This window comes from Podarcis tiliguerta, assembly GCF_965153285.1.
Source record: "Podarcis tiliguerta genome assembly, chromosome: 4".
Classification (NCBI taxonomy): domain Eukaryota; kingdom Metazoa; phylum Chordata; class Lepidosauria; order Squamata; family Lacertidae; genus Podarcis; species Podarcis tiliguerta.
Genome location: NC_139537.1, coordinates 39,530,749 through 39,551,894, shown reverse-complemented (window position 1 = coordinate 39,551,894; position 21,146 = coordinate 39,530,749). Strand labels below are relative to the sequence as shown.

Below are 21,146 nucleotides of genomic sequence, written 5' to 3'. Positions count from 1 at the left end.
AAAATATCCTTAGTAAGTGACTCATACCCGGTCTTGCCTCTGTTGTACTTTGTTCTACATAACAGCTTTGTATGATGCCATTACATTGCACCTAACAATTATGGCTTCAGCTTGCACTTTTCTGATGCGCTGAGGCAACTAGCAATGCTAATGCACAACAAGAGATTCTGCAGCATTGGTACAGCTTGAGCCCAACTTGTTAACATTCACCATAAAAAACTGCTGGAAATTCTGACTACGGTGTTCACTATGCAAAGCCCATCTGTACTGTGTGGGTACCGGGTTACAGATAAAAATAAAAACAAGAGTCAGACTAACAGATGTATTGCTGCATAAATTTGCACTGACTAGACTTCCTCCTCACCAGAGACATGAAAGGTTACTTATATAGATATAGATATACTGTAGATATACAGATACACACACACACACACCATAGCTTCCAAGTGTCCCTTATTTGAAGGGACAGTCCCTTATTCCAGCGCCATGTCCCGCTGCTGTCCCTTATTGATGGATGTCCCTTAAATGATGTCCCTTAAATTTCAAAGGAAGCAGCTCCTCTCCCTCCCTCCCTGCCAGCCAGGGAGGAGGGAGGCTCCAACTGTGTTGCTTGGCTGTGTTGCTCACCCAATAAGAAGTCTAAGAACGACTGGGGGGGTGGAGCTTGCATGCCTTGTGTGTGGCTAGTTAATGCAAGCTGAGGGGGTTTTTGAATGCTGGACGCCATTTTGTTGCACGTGCTGCTGCAAAGTTTGCAGTGCAAAGCCAGGCCGGGGAGCCATCTTAAGTTGAGGCTGCATAGGCCTTGTGGTGCATGTGATTCAGATTCTATTCAGTTGAACCTCTGTTTACAAAGTTGGTTGGACAGTGTTCTCGAAGCTACCAGCATGAAGTTTGACCAGACTGCAGGAGGGCAGGAAGATTGGAGTGCCTGGAACAGGTGAGGCTGCAGGTCCCTTATTTTGGCTGCTGGTCCCTTATTTTCAAGGCTGCTGGCCCCTTATTTTCAAATCTGTAAGTTGACAGCTATGACACACACACACACACACACACACACACACGGCTAAAGAACGGAGGAGACGAGTGTAACTAATGGGGCCAAACAGTCTGAAATTCAAGAGTCTGGAGCATTTATGCACAGAGCCAAAACAACAAAATGACCAATGCACAGCAGTAGACCCAGGTAATACTACACTTTGTTTTTCCTGTCTGCGGTTCGCTAAGTGAATATCTATACAGAGTCCCAATTAAAACCAAACTGAATATACTCAAGTTGGACTTTCTGTTACTGTTGAAGTGTGGTTCAAACAAAAGATAACATTGAAGCTCCATTGGCGATCCCGACAGCTTTTTCTTTCTTAAAGAGTAGCCATGGGATCCCCAGTTTGGATCAGGGATTCAAATATTCCCTCCCTGAAGCTATTAGCCACAGAATAGGAAAATCTTCCCCACACCATGGCTGACTGCAGCTTCAGGAGGGAGGCAATAAACATTATTTGCACAGGGGCAAAGAACTAAACTCCCATTCTGGTATCTAAATGTTCTTGAACCACAATCTAACAGACAGCTATTTAATTTTATCCAGCAGAGATGAACTGATAAGAAAAGTTTGTCCAGTTAAAAGTACAAGGAGCCCTCTCAGAAAACAGGGTTGCGATCTTGAAATACAGTTTGCAGGTTCAAACCCAATGAGCCAAGATGACTGAAATAAGAAAGGGTGGGAGGTTACCCTCCAATACCAATAATTCATTCCAGGGACTGTGAATGCATCAGCCCAAATGCATACCTCTCCCTTTTTTTGTATGTTTAATCTTTATTTGGATGGGGATGTATTCTTACTTTTCATTTGACCTCCCCCACCACCCCCACTTGCCAATTTCATAATATGTTTCGATCAAAATAAATATATAGCAGGGCATGCCAGGTCAAACTTAGCAAGCCAAGAAGGTGAACTTGAAGAATTCCATGACTCGCTTGGAGAAATTCACAAGAGGCAAACCTTTGAGGAGCAAACAAGCTCCGAGGCACCGTGGTGAGTATAGGCCTCAGATTATTAGAAAAGCATTTCACCCAACAGCCCCATGAAAACACTCTGCAACTTCCCTGCGAATTAATCTCAAAGACGTGAAAAAAGAAGAATGCGCTTGGCTAACTTCGGGTCACTTTATTTTTTTATCATTCTCATTCCCCTCAGCGAATCCCGGCTTTCCCTCGCCGCCAGCCGCGCGCACGTGGAGGCTCCGTCGTCTGTGCGGCGGGGCCCAAAGGGCGGCGCGGCGTTCGGCCTCTCCTTTATAAGAGGGGAGAAGGGGAAGGAGGCGGACGTGCTGCTCCTCTCTCCTTCGGCCGTTTGCTCCGAGCGCGATGCCTAACCGCAAAGGCGCGCGCAACGCTTATTATTTCTTCGTGCTGGAGAAGCTCCCGGAGCTGAAGCGGCGGGGCCTGGCCGTGACGGGCGTGCGGGATGCTATCCCGTTCTGTTCCGACGACTGGGCGGTGAGCGGGGCGAGCCGAGGCGGGCCTCCTCTCTCTCGCCCTTCTTGGTCGGCGTGGGGAGCCGTGTTAGACCCTCCATGGAGTTGGATAACGTGTTTTTGATTCTCAAGGAGGGAGGGGGACAAGTTGTCGATAGTGGTTACGTATAAGCTGTTTGGGGAATTTAAACCCCCCCATACACACCCCAGCTGAAGAATGAATGCTGTAAAATACTTTAAAAAACCAAATGTGAGGAAAACATTTTCATTAATTAGACCCTTTTTACCTCACTTTTCCTATCAAAGACTCATGGTGGCTTAGAATGAGCAACTTAAAAAAAAAAAAAAAATTGATGCTGACTTCAGTGGAGAGTGACTGGCTACCCTACCACTTAGGTTTGGTTTCAGCCCTCTTTTTAAAAAATGCCTGTTTGTAAAGAAATGGTGGACTCTTGTAAGGTGCATTTCCCAAATGGGTCTTTTTTCCACTGCTAGTCATATGCACAAAGAGGCATCTGCCAAGGTTTGAAAAAGTAGTCATGCCATGCTATTCGCAATAATCCAATAGGTGAAAGATTGGAGAAACTAGAAAGATGACTAAAGTCAGTGCATAGAAATATACAGACTGCAGGTTGCAGATATACAGGTCGCAGACTTCCCAAATCCTTTGAATTCTTGGTATGTGAACAGGGTTTACACCCTTTAGGTACAACAGTCTTGCTTCAGGTTATGCTACAAGCACCCTGGGATATATCCAACTAAGTTGTACTCAGATTAGACCTTTTGGAATCAATGGATTGACATTTCTTAACTGTTGTCCAAGTCTGCTCTGAGTATGGCTAATATCGGATACCACTCATTTACTGGTGTGTGAACCACATTGAATTCTGTAGGCTAGGGCTGTCCTCTAGGCAAGCTTGCAAAGTTCTGAGTGGTGGGAAAGTTGCTGAGCACAATCAACCCAAAGTTAATCACTTTTTAAAGTTAGGCTGACTTCTATGAGAGTTAAGATTGTTCTTAACTTTCCCAGTGGAAGTACTGAGGCTTAAAAGCCTTAACTGACTTCATCGTGTTCAGTATCTTGGTGGTGTAGTGATGGGGGGAATTGCTTTAATTATGGTAGTGAAATAATGGCAAGCCCTTATGTTACACTGGTTTTACTTCAAGATGCTGACTGAGGAACAAAAAGAAAAGTATGCAGAAATGGCTCGTCAACGGAAAGCTAAGAAATCAGAAGTAGCAACAAAAGAGGTGAATGAATGAATCTGGAATAGGGAAAATCAGTTTTATATTTTCAGAGGCAAGTTAGTAATTATATAATTATAGTATAAATTGGAAGAAAATCCCATTATAGTCTGTGGGAACAAAAGAAAAGTAACTTTGATGTGTTTGAAAGAAGGTTCTGAGTGAGCTGGTCAGTCACAGGTGTTGTGATTATAATGAGCCCTTCCAAACAAGCCAGGTAGGTTTTTATGTTGCAGCTGTTCCTGAAATAGGAGGGTTGAATCCTTTGACAAAGTTCACATCCACACTATATATTTGAGACACGTGAGTTCCAGCAAGGAATCCTGAAAATTGTAGCTCTGTGAGGAGTAAAGTACAGTTCCCAGGATTCTTTGGCGGAAATAAATGTGTGGTGTGGATGTGACCTAATAAGCAAACGTAACAATAGAATGCAGGGCTCAACATTTATAATTCAAAAACGTGAGCCTTAAAACTGGTGATTGTGTTGTATGTTACTTTTTCTTCCTTCTTGTAAAAATAGATGGGAAGTCTGAATTGTAAACTTTCTAGTCTTGAAAATTGTGAGTTAATATTTAAATTAGATATATCACAGTGTAACTGAGTTTCAACTATAGATAATCCACAAGAAGATTGTTTTTAGCATATGATGGCGTCCAGTGATGCCTATTTGTTTGCACAACTGAAATCTGCTTGTGAAATAGGACTTCCACTTGTTCTTCTTCCCATTCCCCACAGAACCTGCTCTGGAAAGGTCCAAAATCCAGAGCAGATTTGCACTACACTAACTCCCACCCATACGTTACAATGGAAGGTCTATAGGTGAGGTCAGTTCTTTTTATCTAAAAAAAAAAAAAGTTTAGGGATACTCTCATTTTCAGTCAAGAAAATGACCATTTTATAGTTCAAATTGAGGAAAATAAATACAGTCATACCTCGGGTTAAAGATGCTTCCAGTTAATCTTTTCAGGTTGCGTCCTGCGGCGACCCGGAAGTAACAGAACGGGTTACTTCCAGGTTTCACCACATGAACAGGCGCTCAGAATGACATCACACACAATCGCGGCACGCACAGACGCAGGTTGCATTCTGCTCATGATGTGAACAGGGCTCCAGAACGGATCCCGTTTGCATCCAGAGGTACCACTGTACAGTAAATGGACAGAAGTACAAAGATTCACAGAATATTTAGAGGTCTGTGTCCCCCCCAGCAAAAAAAGTCCTGGGTGAGGTTTCATTCCATCCTACTTGAGAATATATAAGGTTGCTGCTAGGATTGTGTCAAGGTGCCATTTTTGTGAGGGGCAAACTTCATTAGTATTCCATTGTGGTAATTTGGACCCCTGCCGCTGGTGTGGCTGCACATCACCTATGTGAAAGTGGGAGTTCATACAGATGTCACCTCGGTGTAAGCCCAGTACAGTGATACCTCAGGTTAAGTACTTAATTCGTTCTGGAGGTCCATTCTTAACCCGAAACTGTTCCTAACCTGCAGCACCACTTTAGCTAATGGGGCCTCCTGTTGCTGCCGCGCCACCGGAGCCCGATTTCTGTTCTTAACCTGAAGCAAAGTTCTTAACCTGAAGCACTTTTTCTGGGTTAGCGGAGTCTGTAACCTGAAGCATATGTAACCCGAGGTACCACTGTAATGAGGTGACTTCATGGCAGGGGGGTGTATGTTATGTGATTGGCTCATAGTTTGCAGTTCTACAGGGCTAGGAGAGGAAAAGATTAGTCTTAGCAGTTTTAATTGGTTACTACTGTAGTTGCTTTCCCTTCATTCATATATGATTAACTGATGGATTGTCTACACTTTTCATAGCCACCCAGCCAAGTCCCACCACCTCTTCCCACATTTCCTTCCTCACAAACTGAGAAGAGAGTTTCTGCTGCAAACCTCATTGGTCCACTTGGGAAGAGTGATAAAGGTAAATGATAGTTATATTAGTTCACCTGATCTGCCCAACCGCAATGTGTTCATTGTGACTGGAGACTGTACTAGCAGGTCTGCTTTTTTGTTGCTTCCAGGAAAGTGAGTGGTAATTGGGGGGGGGGGGCAAGATATAAGTTGACTACTTATCTCAAGAACCGCCTGTTTCCATGTGAACCTACTTGGATCCTGAGATCATCTTCTAAGGTCCTTCTTTGTCTGTCCTCTCCGTAAGTCCGGAAGGTGGCAACACAAGAGCAAGCCTGTTCTGCAGTGGCTCCCTGTTTATGGAATACTCTCACCAGGGTTGTTCAGCTGGCACCTATATACACCTTTAGGCGTCAGGCAAAAATGTTCCTCTTCAACCATGCCATTGGCTAATCAATGTCCGATACCCTTTTAAATGTGGTGGGGGCTTGGGGAGGATTATTGGTTTGTCATTGTTCTTATTTTTATTGTGTATTTTGTGTTTTTTATATTGTAATTTTGGGACGCGGGTGGCGCTGTGGGTTAAAGCCTCAGTGCCTAGGGCTTGCCGATCGGAAGGTCGGCGGTTTGAATCCCCGCGGCGGGGTGCGCTCCCGGTGTTCGGTCCCAGCGCCTGCCAACCTAGCAGTTTGAAAGCACCCCCGGGTGCAAGTAGATAAATAGGGACCGCTTACTAGCGGGAAGGTAAACGGCGTTTCCGTGTGCGGCTCTGGCTCGCCAGAGCAGCGATGTCACGCTGGCCACGTGACCCGGAAGTGTCTTCGGACAGCGCTGGCCCTTGGCCTCTTTGAGTGAGATGGGCGCACAACCCTAGAGTCTGTCAAGACTGGCCCGTACGGGCAGGGGTACCTTTACCTTTATATTGTAATTTTATGTTGTGAACTGCTCAGATCTATGAATAAAGGGTGGTATGCAGATTCCGTTTTTACTTTTGTAATTAATATTATAATCAGGAGTGTGGAAGTGGGGGAATTGGTCACCAGCTCAGGGGAGGCAAGAATGAATTATAATTATTATCCTTATTATTTATATGCCACCCATGTGACTGGGTTACCCCAGCCATTCTGGGTGGCTTCCAACAAATTATAAAACCATAGGAAAACATACATTAAAAACTTCCCTATACAGGGCGGCCTTCAGATGTCTACTAGTTGTCAGGTAGTTGTTTATTTCCTTGACATCTGATGGGAGGGTGTTCCATAGGGCGGGTGCCACTACTGAGAAGGCCATCAGCCTGGTTCCCTGTAACCTCACTTCTCGCAGTGAGGGAACCGCCAGAAGGTCCTCAGCGCTGGACCTCAGTGTCCAGGCTGAACGATGGGGGCGGAAACATACCAAACCATACAGGACCAAAGCCTGAGTGCAGGACAGAGTTCAAATAAGGAGGAGGTGAAAGTACTGAACCTGGTGGAATAGAGGCAGTGGGTGATAGAGCATTGAGAGTGGGGACTCCAAATAAGAAACTAAAGCTGCTACAGGATTTGATGTTGAAATAAGAAGTTATTGAAGCCCAATGCAATCCTTAAGAGTTGTTGTCTACATGCCTTGATCAAAAAGTTCATTGGAACATTCAGGAGCAGCATTTTGTGTCCATGACATTTTGGTCCTTCTGATGCTTATGGTACAAGCAATTTGCTTTGGTTTGATGGTTATGGTGACCCATGAAGTATCTAGTGGAGCTCTTAACATGGGCAGGTAGTTCTAGTTCTCCCAGATATTCCAAGATATGCATTGTTTTTTAGTGACACTCAACTGCAGCATATTTGTGACAAGGCTCATCATTTTACAAGTAATGTTGCAGTTACTGGCACATGGTGCTGCTTTTAAATCATCCGTTCTTCCCTCTCCAAATGTATAAAACATCCAAAATCTCCTGGTGACTTCTCTGGTAATGCCTGAATGGCTGTCTGCAAGGCACTTTTTTGGTAGTGATTTGTAAGCCACTTTGGAGGATTTCTTTGACTACAGAGCAGGATAAAACATCATTCAGTAACTAAGGGAGTAGCTGAAAGTTTGCTAAGCAGGTTTAGAAGGATTCACCCCCTGTGACTAGCCACCAGTTGATATGTAAAGATGGTATGATTTTGGTTTTTTTGCACTTTTGCAAACTCAGGCTTTCCTCAAGCCTGTGATACTTCTCCTAGTGCATTGGTGGTATAATGTGGGATGCGTAGGGATCCATACAGAACAAATTTAACAGAATGAGTTTTCTTGTATTACATAGGATTCACTGACACATTTAAAGCAATAGATCTAAGATGACACTTTCCAATTCTCTTGATGTCAGCAGTGGCTTTGCGAGTTCTGAGGTTGCATCCCAACATCCCAGACAAGTTTCTCTGATGTTTTTAGGCTCAACTCAGGGGAAATGTAGTCTCTGATCTACCAGAAAACTATCTTTTGAGATGGCCTCCATTGTTACTCAACTGCCAAAAAACATACGTAATTAAACAGATAATGTCTACTACTTTGTGGGGAGTGGACCACTATTGACCACTTTTTCAGTGTAGACACTGTCTTATCTGAGGTTTCTTAACCACTTTTGTATTATAAAGAATGATATTAGCCTTGGTTTTATGATATGAGATTGCTGCATTGTTATAAGCAGACTGTTGTGGCTGTAGCAGGTTGGGGATGGAACACCACATGACAATTCAAAACTTGGCTACATTACCTCTTTAAATCCCGTTTCCCCTCTCAAGGACACTAGTTTGCTACAAGATGCTGGGAATTATAACTCTGTGAGAGATAAACTACAGTGCCCAGAATTCTTTGAGAGGGGAAATGTGCTTCAAAGTTATAATGTGCATGCAGTCCTAGTCCGGTTGAGGGCTGCCTGGAAATTGGAGTTGCAGGTAAGTGACTTAGTTTCATAATTTTTTTTCAGTGCTACAGGTGTACATTTTACTCCAACTACCGTATTTTTCGCCCTATAGGACGCACTTTTTCCCCTCCAAAAATGAAGGGGAAATCTGGGTGCATCCTATGGGGCGAATGCAGGCTTCGCGGACCTCTCCGCAAACAGCAGGAGCGCTCCCGCTGCTTGCGGAGAGGTGCCTGCATGCTGAAGCCTGCGCGCGCTGAGCTCAGTGCGTCCAGGCTTCGCGGACCTCTCCGCTAGCAGCGGGAGCACTCCCGCTGCTGGCGGAGAGCAGCGGAGAGGTGCCTGCATGCTGAAGCCAGCGCGCGCGCTGAGCTCAGCGTGTCCAGTCTTCGCGGACCTCTCCGCTAGCAGCGGGAGCCAGCACTGGGCTCCCACGGCTTGCAGAGAGCTGCCTGTTTGGGGGCTGGGGTCGGGGGAAGCTCGGGCTTCCCCAACCCCGCGCCTGGGGGGGAAATAATTTTTTTCCTTTATTTCCCCCCCAAAAAACTAGGTGCGCCTTATGGGACGGTGCGTCCTATAGGGCGAAAAATACGGTATTTTACTTTTTTGTTATAGTAATAATAAAAAACAAATACTCTCCACTAATATTCTTAATACAAAATCTTGTTTCAGTTGTACTTGAAACCACATTCTTCTACCTGAATATCTTCAGCCATGGAGTTCTACCCTCTCATTGCAAACAACGTTTCCTTCCTTGCGAAATTGGATGTGTGAAGTATTCACTAAAAGACGGCATAATTGCAGAGTTTCATCATTTTTTAGATCCTGGTGAGCTTTTGGAATCAGAAGAGCTGAAATTTGTCTTTCATCTGTGCGGGGGTGGGGGGAGGGAGAAGATATGCAGGATTCTGTTTGTCCAGGACAGTTAATTTGTATGCATTCTTGCACTATGAAAAAATAAAAATGGCTTCATATAGAGGACAAAACCACATTGACAGCATTACTTAATGAAGAAATGAAACTTAACTGGAAACATTCCTTGTGTCAGCAGAAGACATGAACTGTCCAAATCAATATGTTCGTATGTTGTGCATTTTTAATCTCTGTGTTACGAAAGATACATTATAAAGAAATAAAATTGTACTTCTAGACAATTATTTGGACACTGATTTACTATTCTGTAGGAAAGCAGAAAATGGTGTGTTATAGCCATGAAATCCTACAGACAGCTTGGTATTGCATAATAAAGCCTGTGTTCTTTTTGGTTTTTTGCAGGAGAGGTGCCAAGGGGATTTCGCTTTCATTGCCAGACAGCAAGTAGGTATTGGGCAAGAGATGTGGAACCTTTGGATTGGCAGCATTTTTTTATGACCCACATATAGACTTCCAATTATTTTTTAATTATTTTAAAGAACAGTTCTTATGCCAGATATCCTATGGCATTTTATTTGTATCTTGTTTATTATTATTTATACAAAATATTTTTATATCACCCTCATAAAATATCAGAGCAATTTACAACAGTATAAAAACACAAACTATTAAAAGAAAGGCGAAGCAATCTTTAAAAGGACTGGCTACTCATTAAAAAAATTAAAGATTGTATGGGCCTGTTTCCATAACAAAGCTTAGTATGTCTTCCCAAGTAACATGTTGAAGTTATGCTCTTAACCAGACTCATACTCATGCATTCATTTAGGTTTCAGTCATTCGCTTGTGTTTCCAGATAATAAGGGTTAGACATTGCATACACCACCTTGCCCAAATCGTTGGGGATGGAAGATGAAATTAAAGTATCTGGACTGCAGTGTTAGTGGTGTTTGCTGTCTGGTTTGCCCTAATCTCTGGTTCAGTAATATTTTACACAAAGTAGTTCAATTCTTGAATATTAGGCAGTATATTAGCTGCCTTGGGACTGCTGGTAAATGACAGGCATGTAAATAAATAGGATCCTTGGGTAATCATTTACCTTTCTAGACAGCTAGTGAAGTTCAACCATTGACAGGCCTTGACTGACCTGCACTTGGTTCAACCAGACATCTTGGGTCTAACAATCTTCCTTTACATTGGTGATAAACCCTATCCCACAGGGTTGTTGCAATGTTAAAATGCTTGAAAAAAACACAGACAAGTTCTTGAATGATATATTTAGGGGTTTTTAGTAAAACTGATATATTAATCCTGCGAACTGTAACTAAAGTTAAAAGTACAAATGCTTGTGAAATAAGGTGTTTCTTCTGAAAAGCCCTGACAAGGCACTTTGATTTTCTCTTAGGTGATGCTACACATAGGATTCCCCTATCTGGCTTTGAGCTTGTAACTGCAAATCATTCTGTTGTGTTACGTGAGCTATACTCATTTATTCAGCCACGGTGGGGCGCCTGGCCACCTGTGTATTGTAAGGTATAATGTAACATTTTTAGACTTTAATGGCTCTCTGCTTTTCAGAAGAGGTCAGAACAAAAATCTCTACCCACATGCTTCAGTTAGCCTTTTCCCTGGTTAGCTGTGGTGTGGGTGTATAAAAATATAGGTGACCTCACCTCAAGTAAGGTTCGAGTACACAGATGTTTTAACTTTTAAGCTGTCCATTGACAATCTCTATAGCATAAGGGCTTCACATAAAGATTTCCAGTTTTGAGGCCTTTCCTTAAGGATATTTCGTTGGTACAAAGTGGTGTCTACATTCAACCTAAAAGAGCGTATAGTTGTATTCCTGAATTGTTGTTCTCCAAGGCAGACCAAATACCTATGGAGAGTTCTTTTGGCTTTCGTCAGATTATGTATCAAACAGCTGTAGACAGGAAAAATTCCTGTTTCGGTGTTGGAGCAGATACCCTTATCAAGAATAAGTTTTCTCACATATCAGGAAACCTTAGCCATAGAGGTCTTATAATAAGAATATATAGTATAGATTTATTAATTCTGTTTATTTGATTGTATAATGTATACTTAAAACTTCTTTTGCAGTCTTCAGACCAATTTAGGGTCAACTGGTGCCTGCAGCATATGGCTAGAGAAGTGGGTAAGAAAATTTTCCTTTATAACAGGAAATAAGTTAATATTTAGATACAGTCTCTGCCCCTCCTAAAACTTACTTTTTTATAATAGGCACAGTTAATAATCTGGAGAGTCTCTGTGTGGAAGATCTTGTTGTGGAGCTGTATTATCAGAAGCTTCAAAAGGAGCCTTCTAAGGCATGGGTGTGTAACTCCCTGGATGCCTCCATGTGGGATTACTCCAGCAATACTAGGTATAATATATAGCTCTAAAAATCATAATAACTGCTGTACCTACCTGAATCACAGTGACTTGACTACTATGAGATGAGAGTCTGTTATGACCAGGAAAAAATGTGATTGACAGATTCTCCATAGTTGTACATTACACAAAACTATGGCTTAGTGTCTGGGGCAACCCAGTCAGATGGGTGGGGTACAAATAAATTATGGTGCTATAAGCGTGCATGTTGAATGCTAATCTAAAGCCTTGCACTCATTTCAGAAAAGAGTTTGAGACATTAAACTAAGGTTTAGACTCATTGAAATTGATGAATATGCTTGTGTTTGGTTCATTAATTTCCATAGGTCTGCTCTTGAGTAAAATTTAGTTGAAAACACCCATAGAGCTATTTTGAAGTATTTAGTAGTTTTTAAAGTCTAAACAGCCAGATTTTTCTACAATGAAGGTGGGTATCATTGAATGAGGTATTTGCTTCTATAGGCCAAGCAGGATTATGCGAGTTTCAACTGGAACCCTGTGTGGGATAGTGCCTCCACACATTCTAATCCTACCTAGCTTTGAGCAGCCGGCCTCAGAGTTCTACCAAATGTTTCACTTTGCCTATTTCTATTCTCTCTCGCCATGTAAGAAAAAGCTATTGAACATTCTTCACTACTCTCTTCCACAAACCCCCTAGATTGTCCTCTTAAAGCACTTTATCTTGTGATAGTGGGTTGGGAAAATTAATGTTTCTGTCTTGAAGAAGTTTCTAATGCCAAACAGTGGAGTAGATGAAAAAAAAGGTAAGTTGTTTATCTAGAACTTGAAAATGTCTTACTGTTGAAGCATATACAGTGGTACCTCGGGTTACATACACTTCAGGTTACAGACTCCGCTAACCCAGAAATAGTACCTCGGGTTAAGAACTTTGCTTCAGGATGAGAACAGAAATTGTGCTCCGGCGGCGCAGCAGGAGGCCCCATTAGCTAAAGTGGTGCTTCAGGTTAAGAACAATTTCAGGTTAACTACGGACCTCCGGAACGAATTAAGTACTTAACCCGAGGTACCACTGTATTTGAAACTCGACATTCATGATGAAAGTGTTATTTCTACTTAGGTGCAAGTGGCATGAAGAAAACGATGTAGTGTTCTGTGCTCTTGCTACTTGCAAGAAAATTGCGTGAGTATGAAAATACAGTGAATATGTTAGAATGTTTTTGCATCTTAAAACTATTTTGGACATTAGTTTCATATCCAATGTCTGGGGTCATCTTGTCTCTCTTTCAAGTATAACCTGTTGGTTCTTTTGGATATTCTTTAGTAAGCATTTTGTCGGCTCCATTTGAATGAAGGAGCAACTGATGTGATTTTGTGGCACTTCTGCTATTATAGGAAGAAAGGAATTTTAAAGATCCAAATAAAATAAAATATATTTCTTTCTGATTAAGTTTTCCAAGTGTCACTTACTAGACAGATCAGTTGGGAAAAACTTCAGGTTTGCATTGCCACCAAAAAGGTCTCTGAATTTTGAGTATCTTTCATGAGGAAGAATTTTTTTACCTTCCATTTGCAAACTTTGTTGTGGTTTATTTATTTTGGAGGAGGATGTGCCACACATATGCAGAGACCAGTTTTAACGCACACAGACACAAACACATCCAAACTGGTTGCCCGAGGCCTTAACTAGAAGGGGCTTGAGAAGCAGCAACTTGTCTCTGACAACTCAAAAGATCTTCCCCTTTCTGCTGTCTCTGATAGGCTGATACCTGCAGTTTAATAACCTGGGCCTGCAAGTAGTTCTTTGGGAGGTTATAGTCTCTGCTCATGGCAGAGGGGTTCTTCAGGTCCCAGTTTCTGTAGGCTCCTGCTGCTATTCTCTTGGAAGAAGTTGCTAAAAGGAACGGCTTTTTATTGCCTCCTGGCTAATTTTCCTTCTTTAGCTCACCCAAATTGGTTGCGCCCCCACAGTTCAACCACTGCCTCCTATCACAAATTATGTTCCTGTATCCATGGTCTTGGTGCAGTATATTGCCAGTAGTATGTAGTCTTTAAATTTCTGTTCAGCTTGTGGAAATGATAACACATCTTCATGTTGGTGTTTTCTTGTCCAATGTAGATACTGTATCAGCAATTCCTTAGCCAATATGTATTGTGTCCAGCTGACTGCATCTCACTTACCCTTGTGTGAGAAGGACTCCCAAAACGCAGCAAATCCTAAAATGGTGGTTCTGGATGCTGGACGTTTCCAGGTCAGCCTTGTTCATTTAACAGATTTGTTCTTCTATATCTTATCAGTAACATTTCTGGAGTGTACTTGGAAATGTAGGATGAAATCATGATATATGCTCAAAAATAATCATATAATTATTATTTTACAAACACTTTTATTTGACCAATATGTCTGTTTAATTATGTGCAGAATATTAATACATCCATCAATAGGCACATTAGGCAGATATTCCTTATGCACTATATCCATCTTTTCTTTGTATACAAGGGTGTCCTGAAAACCTGGTGAATGAGTCAGTGAAAGACTATCTCTGAATGTGTGGGTGATCTTGTCTTTTTTGCATTACAGAAAATGAGGGCTGCTGAGCGCACTGGAAATGAAAGGTACTTCCAATCTCTTAATGAGGAACAAGGTGCTGCCTCTTGTACTGGTGAGCGATTATCTATGTTGGAAAATTAAACATAATGAAAATGAGTTGCTGTTAGAATCATTACTAGTGTTTCACACCTGTATTTCTGTCAAAGAAAATGTGCCTGTATACTGATAAGTCCAAACACATTATTTGCTGATTCTTTTCTGGAGTTTTGAGTGTTCCTGCTCACTGTAGTCTACCACTAAAATATCTGCATAAAGGAAATGTAATGAAGCTTGTATGTTTAAACAGTCACAGAATTTCTCTGCAGTGATACTGGCTAAAATTTTAAGAAGGCATTCTCCTTGAGTGAGTTGCTCCTCCACTCACGTTATAACTTACTTTTATCATTTATATACTGTCCTTTGTAGACCTCATGTGAGCCAGTGTGGTGTAGTGGTTAAGAGCGGTGGTCTTGTAATCTGGGGAACCGGGTTCGCGTCTCCGCTCCTCCACATACAGCTGCTGGGTGACCTTGGGTCAGTCACACTTCTTTGAAGTCTCTCAGCCCCACTCACCTCACAGAGTGTTTGTTGTGGGGGAGGAAGGGAAAGGAGAATGTTAGCCACTTTGAGACTCCTTAAAAGGGAGTGAAAGGCGGGATATCAAATCCAAACCCTTCTTCTTCTTCTTCATGGCAGGTTCTGCATTGATTTTATTTAGTTGAATATTAAAATCAGTTAAACCATCAAGTTATTTACCTTCCTTGATAACAAGCATATTATGCATAAAGGGCCTGACAAAAGTTGGCATCTAAAACTGTAGGTTTGGCACCAAATGAATTTCCAAGGGAAGTGAATTTCAAAACTGGGGTGTTAAAACTGAGAAGTCTTGCTGTCAAGATACTAGGAGATCTCAAGTTACAGAATTGAGGAGGAAGATTGTCTTTCGGGTAACTTTGTCCTAGGCCTTAAAATTTGACTCAGTAGCTAATGCCAATGTTTAAAGACTGGTGTTACATGGTCCCAAGACCTTGTTGATCACCACAGCAGTTGCAACTTCAAAACTTTCTTCCTTCAAACTTATCAGTAGAGAAGCAAGGCTCTTTCTACCCCCATATTCACACACCCCAATTTTACCTGTTTAATTCTATAGTCTGTGCCATCTGGATACTTGTTGAATGCCATAGTGTACATTAAGTGCTCGACTTGTGGCAGCAAACTTCCTCCATTACGACCAACCACCGTGTAATCCTGTGGTCACAACTGCTGTCTTTTCTTCCTAAAGCAAGGAGCATAAAGTAGACAACTGCTCCCGTTGCCAGAGGCCTGTGAGATGAGCATTCCAAAACAGGTCCCCAAGTGCCAGCTAAGCAGTTGCACTCAATATCGGCACCCATTTCTGTTACAGATCTCTCTGCGGTGCTGCACCTTCAAGACATGGTTGCTTGTACTAGGGCAATCTCCTTTAGCCACATGAAAACACCCACCTTGGCTTAACCCACCTTGGTATCAATCTTGGCTTTAGTACCAAAGATGGAGATTACTAGATGTGGATCACTGTGCCAAGGCTATTTTGATAAAATTTTATCACTTCTCCATGATTATAAAGGCCTCAATCGAAAGCAAGAAACTGTAGGGTTTGCACAGAAGGTAGAGCAAAACCTTGTGATTCCACTTCCCTTACCAGTTTTATAGAAGCCACTTAAACTGTTGTGACTCTCCTGTGAACTTATTTTTTGAAATTTATGATAGAAAATATCTAGCTGTTGGTGTTGAGTGTAAATTAAGATTTAATTATCATGGCTTCTGTGTTATATATTGACATATGCATTGTTTGCTTAGGTCAGCATCCTTCAGGAGTGAAAACAACAGGTGAAACAACTACTAGGCGTGGAAGAGGAATTGCCCGGTTTCTGGAGAGCGTCTCAAAGCAGTCCAGCAGTTAGACATTTGCAGTACAGCGCCTCCCATTCAGAACAGCTCTGCATCTTTGGGAATATAAATACTTTATACCATCTTTGGGAATATAAATACTTTATATTTCCTTGGTCTGTCATGTGTTAAATATTATCTTTAAGTTTTTAAGATAACAAATGTTATTGTGAGTTGTGAAATATTATTTTTTTATGTAGGAATTATTAGGGGAAACTTGAAATAATGAAGTCAGTAGGTTAAGAGATTAGATAATGAAACCAGAAGGGCAACTTTGTGAAATGATGTCTGGATTTTTAAGTTCTGTTGTGCCTTTTCTTTAGAGCAAAGCCTATTTACACCTACTGGTACCTTACTGAAGTAAACCTTTGCTAAGGAACCAGTTGCAATTATGTTTTTTTAATTCTAGGATTTGTTATTCTAGGATTTGGTATGGTACCAATTATATATTGTTTTTGACAGAGGGGCAAGGTTTTGGTATAAAGCCCTTAAATTAGCCAACAATAGAAGCAACATACATTTTTTGGTAAAACTTGCAATCAGGTAATATCTCCCTCACAAAAGAAAAAAACCTATGAAGTTCTATAAAGGTACTACAATGATGTACTTTAAAAGTTGTTTTAAAACCATCTTTTTTCCTTTCTTTTGTGTTATACATACATTCAGTCATTTAGTACAGAAAGCTTCTAAATCTTAACCATGATAGACCAGCTTGTGTGTTTAATTAAACACTTGTTTCCAATTTGATTTGGCATGTTCTGTCTGTATTTTGTGGTTCCGAATGTATGGTATTGTCAAGTGCAGAAAAGGAAAACTCAAGTGCTAAAGTTATTTAAACTGAGATGAAAACAAATTTTAGATTGCATTGTTTGAAGGACTGTCATGCACTGAAGAAACATGTAACTAGAATATAGATCTGTAAAAGTAACTTAGGGGAAACTAGATGTATGAAATGCATCCTTGCTTCCTTGCTGTGATAAGGAATATGCTATTGGTCCAGTGGGAGTGGACATCAAATCCTCTCCCTCTGACCCCCATCCCAATTGCAGACACTGCAATTTCTGATGTCAGATTTGTGCCCTTTCGTTTGCATAGAAACCAGTCTGCTGTGTGTAAAAGGCAGTAGGACACTGTTGCTATAAAAATCACATTGGAAAATGCACAGGTGAATGAACCCCTGTTAATTGTAGAATAAATTACTAAGTTGTGTTGCAGAGTTGATATCTGGATCTGCCACAGAGTCAGGTTTCTGGATTTGCACCTTTTCTGGCTTTTTGCTGGAGATGAGGAGCAGTTTTAGGTTAGGGGGCCATCTGTAAGCCAGTACAGGCCTGCTTCCAAGGCCAGTGAGAGGGTGAGATGTAGATCATTGGTGATACATTTCAGTGATTTCAGCTGTGAACTACAAGCCACAAGAAGCGGTGGTCTGCCCTTTTCTGTTCTGCATCTGTCCTGTAGACCAGGCATGGAGAGCCTTTGGCCTTCTAGAAGTTGTTGAACTACAACTCCTGGTCATGCTTGCTGAGGCTGATGGGATTTGTAATTCCAACAACATCTGAAGGGCCGAACCTTCCCCACCCTTTCTGTAGACAACCATTGCTGGATACTAATTTGGCCTTGTTCAACTGCTGCTGGCTTTTTCTACTTCTCATGGATATTGTAGTTAGAGGACTGCCTGTTATAAATTCTTTCATTCTCACTGTCAAAGTCCAAACAGATGCAATTGCTTCTGTAACTTGTTAAGGTCACAGTTCTTGCAACCCATTCCATTCCTTGCTGCAGTGAGGTTTCCAATGCATTAAAGTGTTTTGGACTAAAGTGGGTGCTGCGGTGCACTCGTGGGTACAGAAATTGGCCTTATATTCTACTACTTTTATCTCTGCAGCACTTGAAGACAGAGTCTCAGGTATTTATTCATGCGCTATCTAGTCACCAGATATATATTTGCAGTATAGTTTCTTCCCTATGTTATCCTTCAGCCACCATGCTTGCTTTGTACTTTTGCTACAAAATGGGATATACAAAGAACAAGTTTGTTGAGGCCCTTTTCTATGAGAGAGAGAGAGAAACGGTAGACACCTGTAGCTTCCTAATTCTTACAGAAGAGTGTTGAATCAAACCAGTAGGGACCTGGCTGCAGTTGGGCATATGCTTGCAGCAGGTGAAGGCTGGTTCAGCTGGTCTCGAGGTATCATGCCACCTCCATTCTGTCATTAGTTGGCCTACACTCACAGCTGTGTAAATAGGGAACGAGGAAGATAATCAGAAACTCCCCTAGCAATCTCTTGAGCAGAAGGCATCATTGTCAGATGAATCTCTGAGGCACCTCACCTCAAAGGGATGTTCCACACAAGAGCTTATACTCCTACATGTATAGATGCCGCAAGCATATAGCAGCTTTTGCTCCAAGGGTTTGCTGTACCAAATGGCAGTCCCTACCACACTTCTTGTACCAGTACTGCTGCTGCTGCCACTACCTAGAAACATCTGGCTTGGGTTAGCTGGGAGGAAGGAAAAGTTAGCTGCCACTATTTTTTTGTGACTTTCTAGTATCAGTAGGGGGTAGGGGTGATATATGAAGCAGGCCTATGTATAGTCTCGATATTTAGCCCCATCACAACTTGTATGAAGTGCTGAGTTTGGGTATCTTCTCAAGTACTGTATCTGATAAGGAGCTTGGGGGGAAATGCTTAGTGTGCCAGCTGTGCCCATTCTTGGAGATTTCTGATCTGGCCACAGTGGCACATGCCTTAGTTACACTCCATTTAGATCACAGTAATGTCCCCTAAATGGGGCTGCCTTTGAAAAGTGCTCAGAAACTTCAACTGGCTCAAAGAGCTTCAGCCAGGGTGTTGACTGGCACTCATAGAGATCACAGTACTCCCTTGTTACAACAGCTGCACTGGCTACCAGTCTGTTTTTGGGCACAATTCAAAGTACTGGTTTTGACCTATAAAGCCCTGGATGACTTAGGTCTAGGCTATCTAAAGGAAACGGGGAGAGGGTTTTCGCAGTGGCTGCTGCCTAGAGAAGCTAGACTGGCTCCCTCCAGGCAAAGACTATTATTCCAGGAGGTCTTTGAGAATTGACTGTTTTTAAAGTGGTCTTGATAGTGTGCTGTACTGGGGGGGAGTGTAACCTGCAAATCAATAGGTTTTTTATATTTAAAAAAATTCCATATATAGCTTAATTACTTTTTTTAAAAAAACTTTAAATGTTAAGCTGTGTGTATCTTATATCTGTATTTGGTCTACTTTTTGTGACCTGCTTTGAGTCCCAGTTCTAGGGGAAAGGTGCAGAATGAATGAATGAATGCACACACATTGATTTCAGGATAAAAACTAGATGGAGCTGTAGTTTGTATCTTTAATAGTAGATACACTGTTTAATTTTTGGGGAACTTTGTCTGGAAACCTCTCCCTAATGCCCTGTGTGTAATGAGGTAAATGAGTCCTTTATCTGTTTTTATACATTCCAGGATTGAGCTGAGGCACAAATTAAGTCCTTGGGCAATAAGGCCTAAGGCCTAAAACGACTCAACTGGGCTGTGAACTAGTCTACGTTGCATAATTATCAGCAGCCAAATGTATAAATAAGCTGGTTCCATGTGCACCTGAAAGCAATTACAGGCAGCATCTTTGCAAACGAGGGAATTTTATTCCTAGCTGATAGCTGAGTGTGACAAACATAGAACTAACTAGCTTGTCATCTGAAGGAAGAGTCTTCTGTACAGCATGACAGCTGGAAACTTATTGAGAGGAGATCTGAGGAGGAAACTTTGGAAAGTGCTCATTTAGACTTTTGATTCAGTGGCTATTGCTTGCCTGCCTGCCTGCAAGGTATTGTCTGCGATATCCATGAAGCCCTGATATCCTGATAATACCCAAGCAGCTAATGAGAGTCGCTTTATAAACTTCTTTAAAGGAGTACAAAGAATGCTATTATTAACTTAACCTTGTATTATCTCTGTTCCCTCACTTTTCCCAAGCTCTGACTTAAACCCTCGCAAGCTATTGTAATTGCCACTTTCAGGCAATTCCACACCCCCAGGACAGCAGGTGAAGCCAGGATGTGAGTTTCTTCCAGATCTCCTTTTAGTGGAGCAGCATGTAGTACCAATTCTCCTGGTTTGTTGTTTTTGTGCATTCGTATGACCATCAAAGTTGTCTGCCCCAGAAAGTTCAAATGAAACAAGCACAATGTCTTTGGGCTGCAATAGAAACCTATTACAGACCAGAAACACACACACACATCCTATCTAGGGGTTGTCCATTTGTGAGGTGAATGCTTCAAAAATTCTGCAGATAATTGTTTGGATTCTTGTTTAATTTGTTTAGAATGCTTGCTTAGTTTATATCCTAACAGGAAACACTTCTGCTCTTCTGTTCTGAGAACTTGGGAGGGTCTCCAGAAGCAGGAAAGTGTGTGTGTCCTGTTTAGAGAGAGCTTCCTTAGTGTAAAAATTAACCTCCCATATCTCATCGGACACTGCCAGTATGACTAAGCTTCCTGGATTTTGTTGGCTAAAGTTGTGCATGAAATTGCGGGTGTGCAGGTACTAGATAACAACACTACGCAATGATGAAAAGGGGCAGAAGGTGTTGATTTTTTAAAAAGTGACTGTGATGAAATATGACAGAACTGCCTTAAATTTGGATCCTGTAAGTCTGGCAGCTTTCCAACTTGAATTCTCCATTGGCATGTCTGCAGCACTGGAAATTACTGTAGGGATATTGACCATGGTCATGTGATGAACTATAAACCATAACTGTCCCAGGGCTCAGTGTTACAAGTGAAGGTGCATTCCAGTTCCAAACCCATGTAATGGCAGCTCCTAAATAAATAATCAGGAATGGTCACTTGTCAGGTCTGAAATACACAGTGGAGGAATGGGTACAACAAGGAAACCTCCAGCCGAATTGTGACCCTAAAAGAAACGACAAGTTCATA

At 41.8% G+C, this 21,146-nt stretch overlaps 1 protein-coding gene across 3 annotated transcripts; it reads left to right on the top strand.

Annotated features, from left to right (window-relative positions):
• The first annotated feature begins 1,342 nt into the window (after positions 1-1,342).
• MAEL (maelstrom spermatogenic transposon silencer) lies at positions 1,343-16,943 on the top strand. Of its 3 annotated transcripts, none has more exons than XM_083438550.1 (12): positions 1,343-2,032; positions 3,642-3,725; positions 5,539-5,644; positions 9,131-9,286; positions 9,734-9,775; positions 10,734-10,861; positions 11,429-11,483; positions 11,570-11,711; positions 12,798-12,860; positions 13,797-13,929; positions 14,259-14,340; positions 16,107-16,943. In XM_083438550.1, exons 2-12 carry the CDS (start codon positions 3,642-3,644, stop codon positions 16,208-16,210), a joined length of 1,095 nt encoding a protein of 364 aa, XP_083294676.1. In that variant the 5' UTR covers positions 1,343-2,032; the 3' UTR covers positions 16,211-16,943. The 3 variants fall into 3 exon arrangements, with proteins under 3 accessions (XP_083294676.1, XP_083294674.1, XP_083294675.1); XM_083438548.1 differs by lacking the exon at positions 1,343-2,032 and adding an exon at positions 2,214-2,496; XM_083438549.1 differs by lacking the exon at positions 1,343-2,032 and adding an exon at positions 2,295-2,724.
• The last annotated feature ends 4,203 nt before the right edge of the window (positions 16,944-21,146 follow it).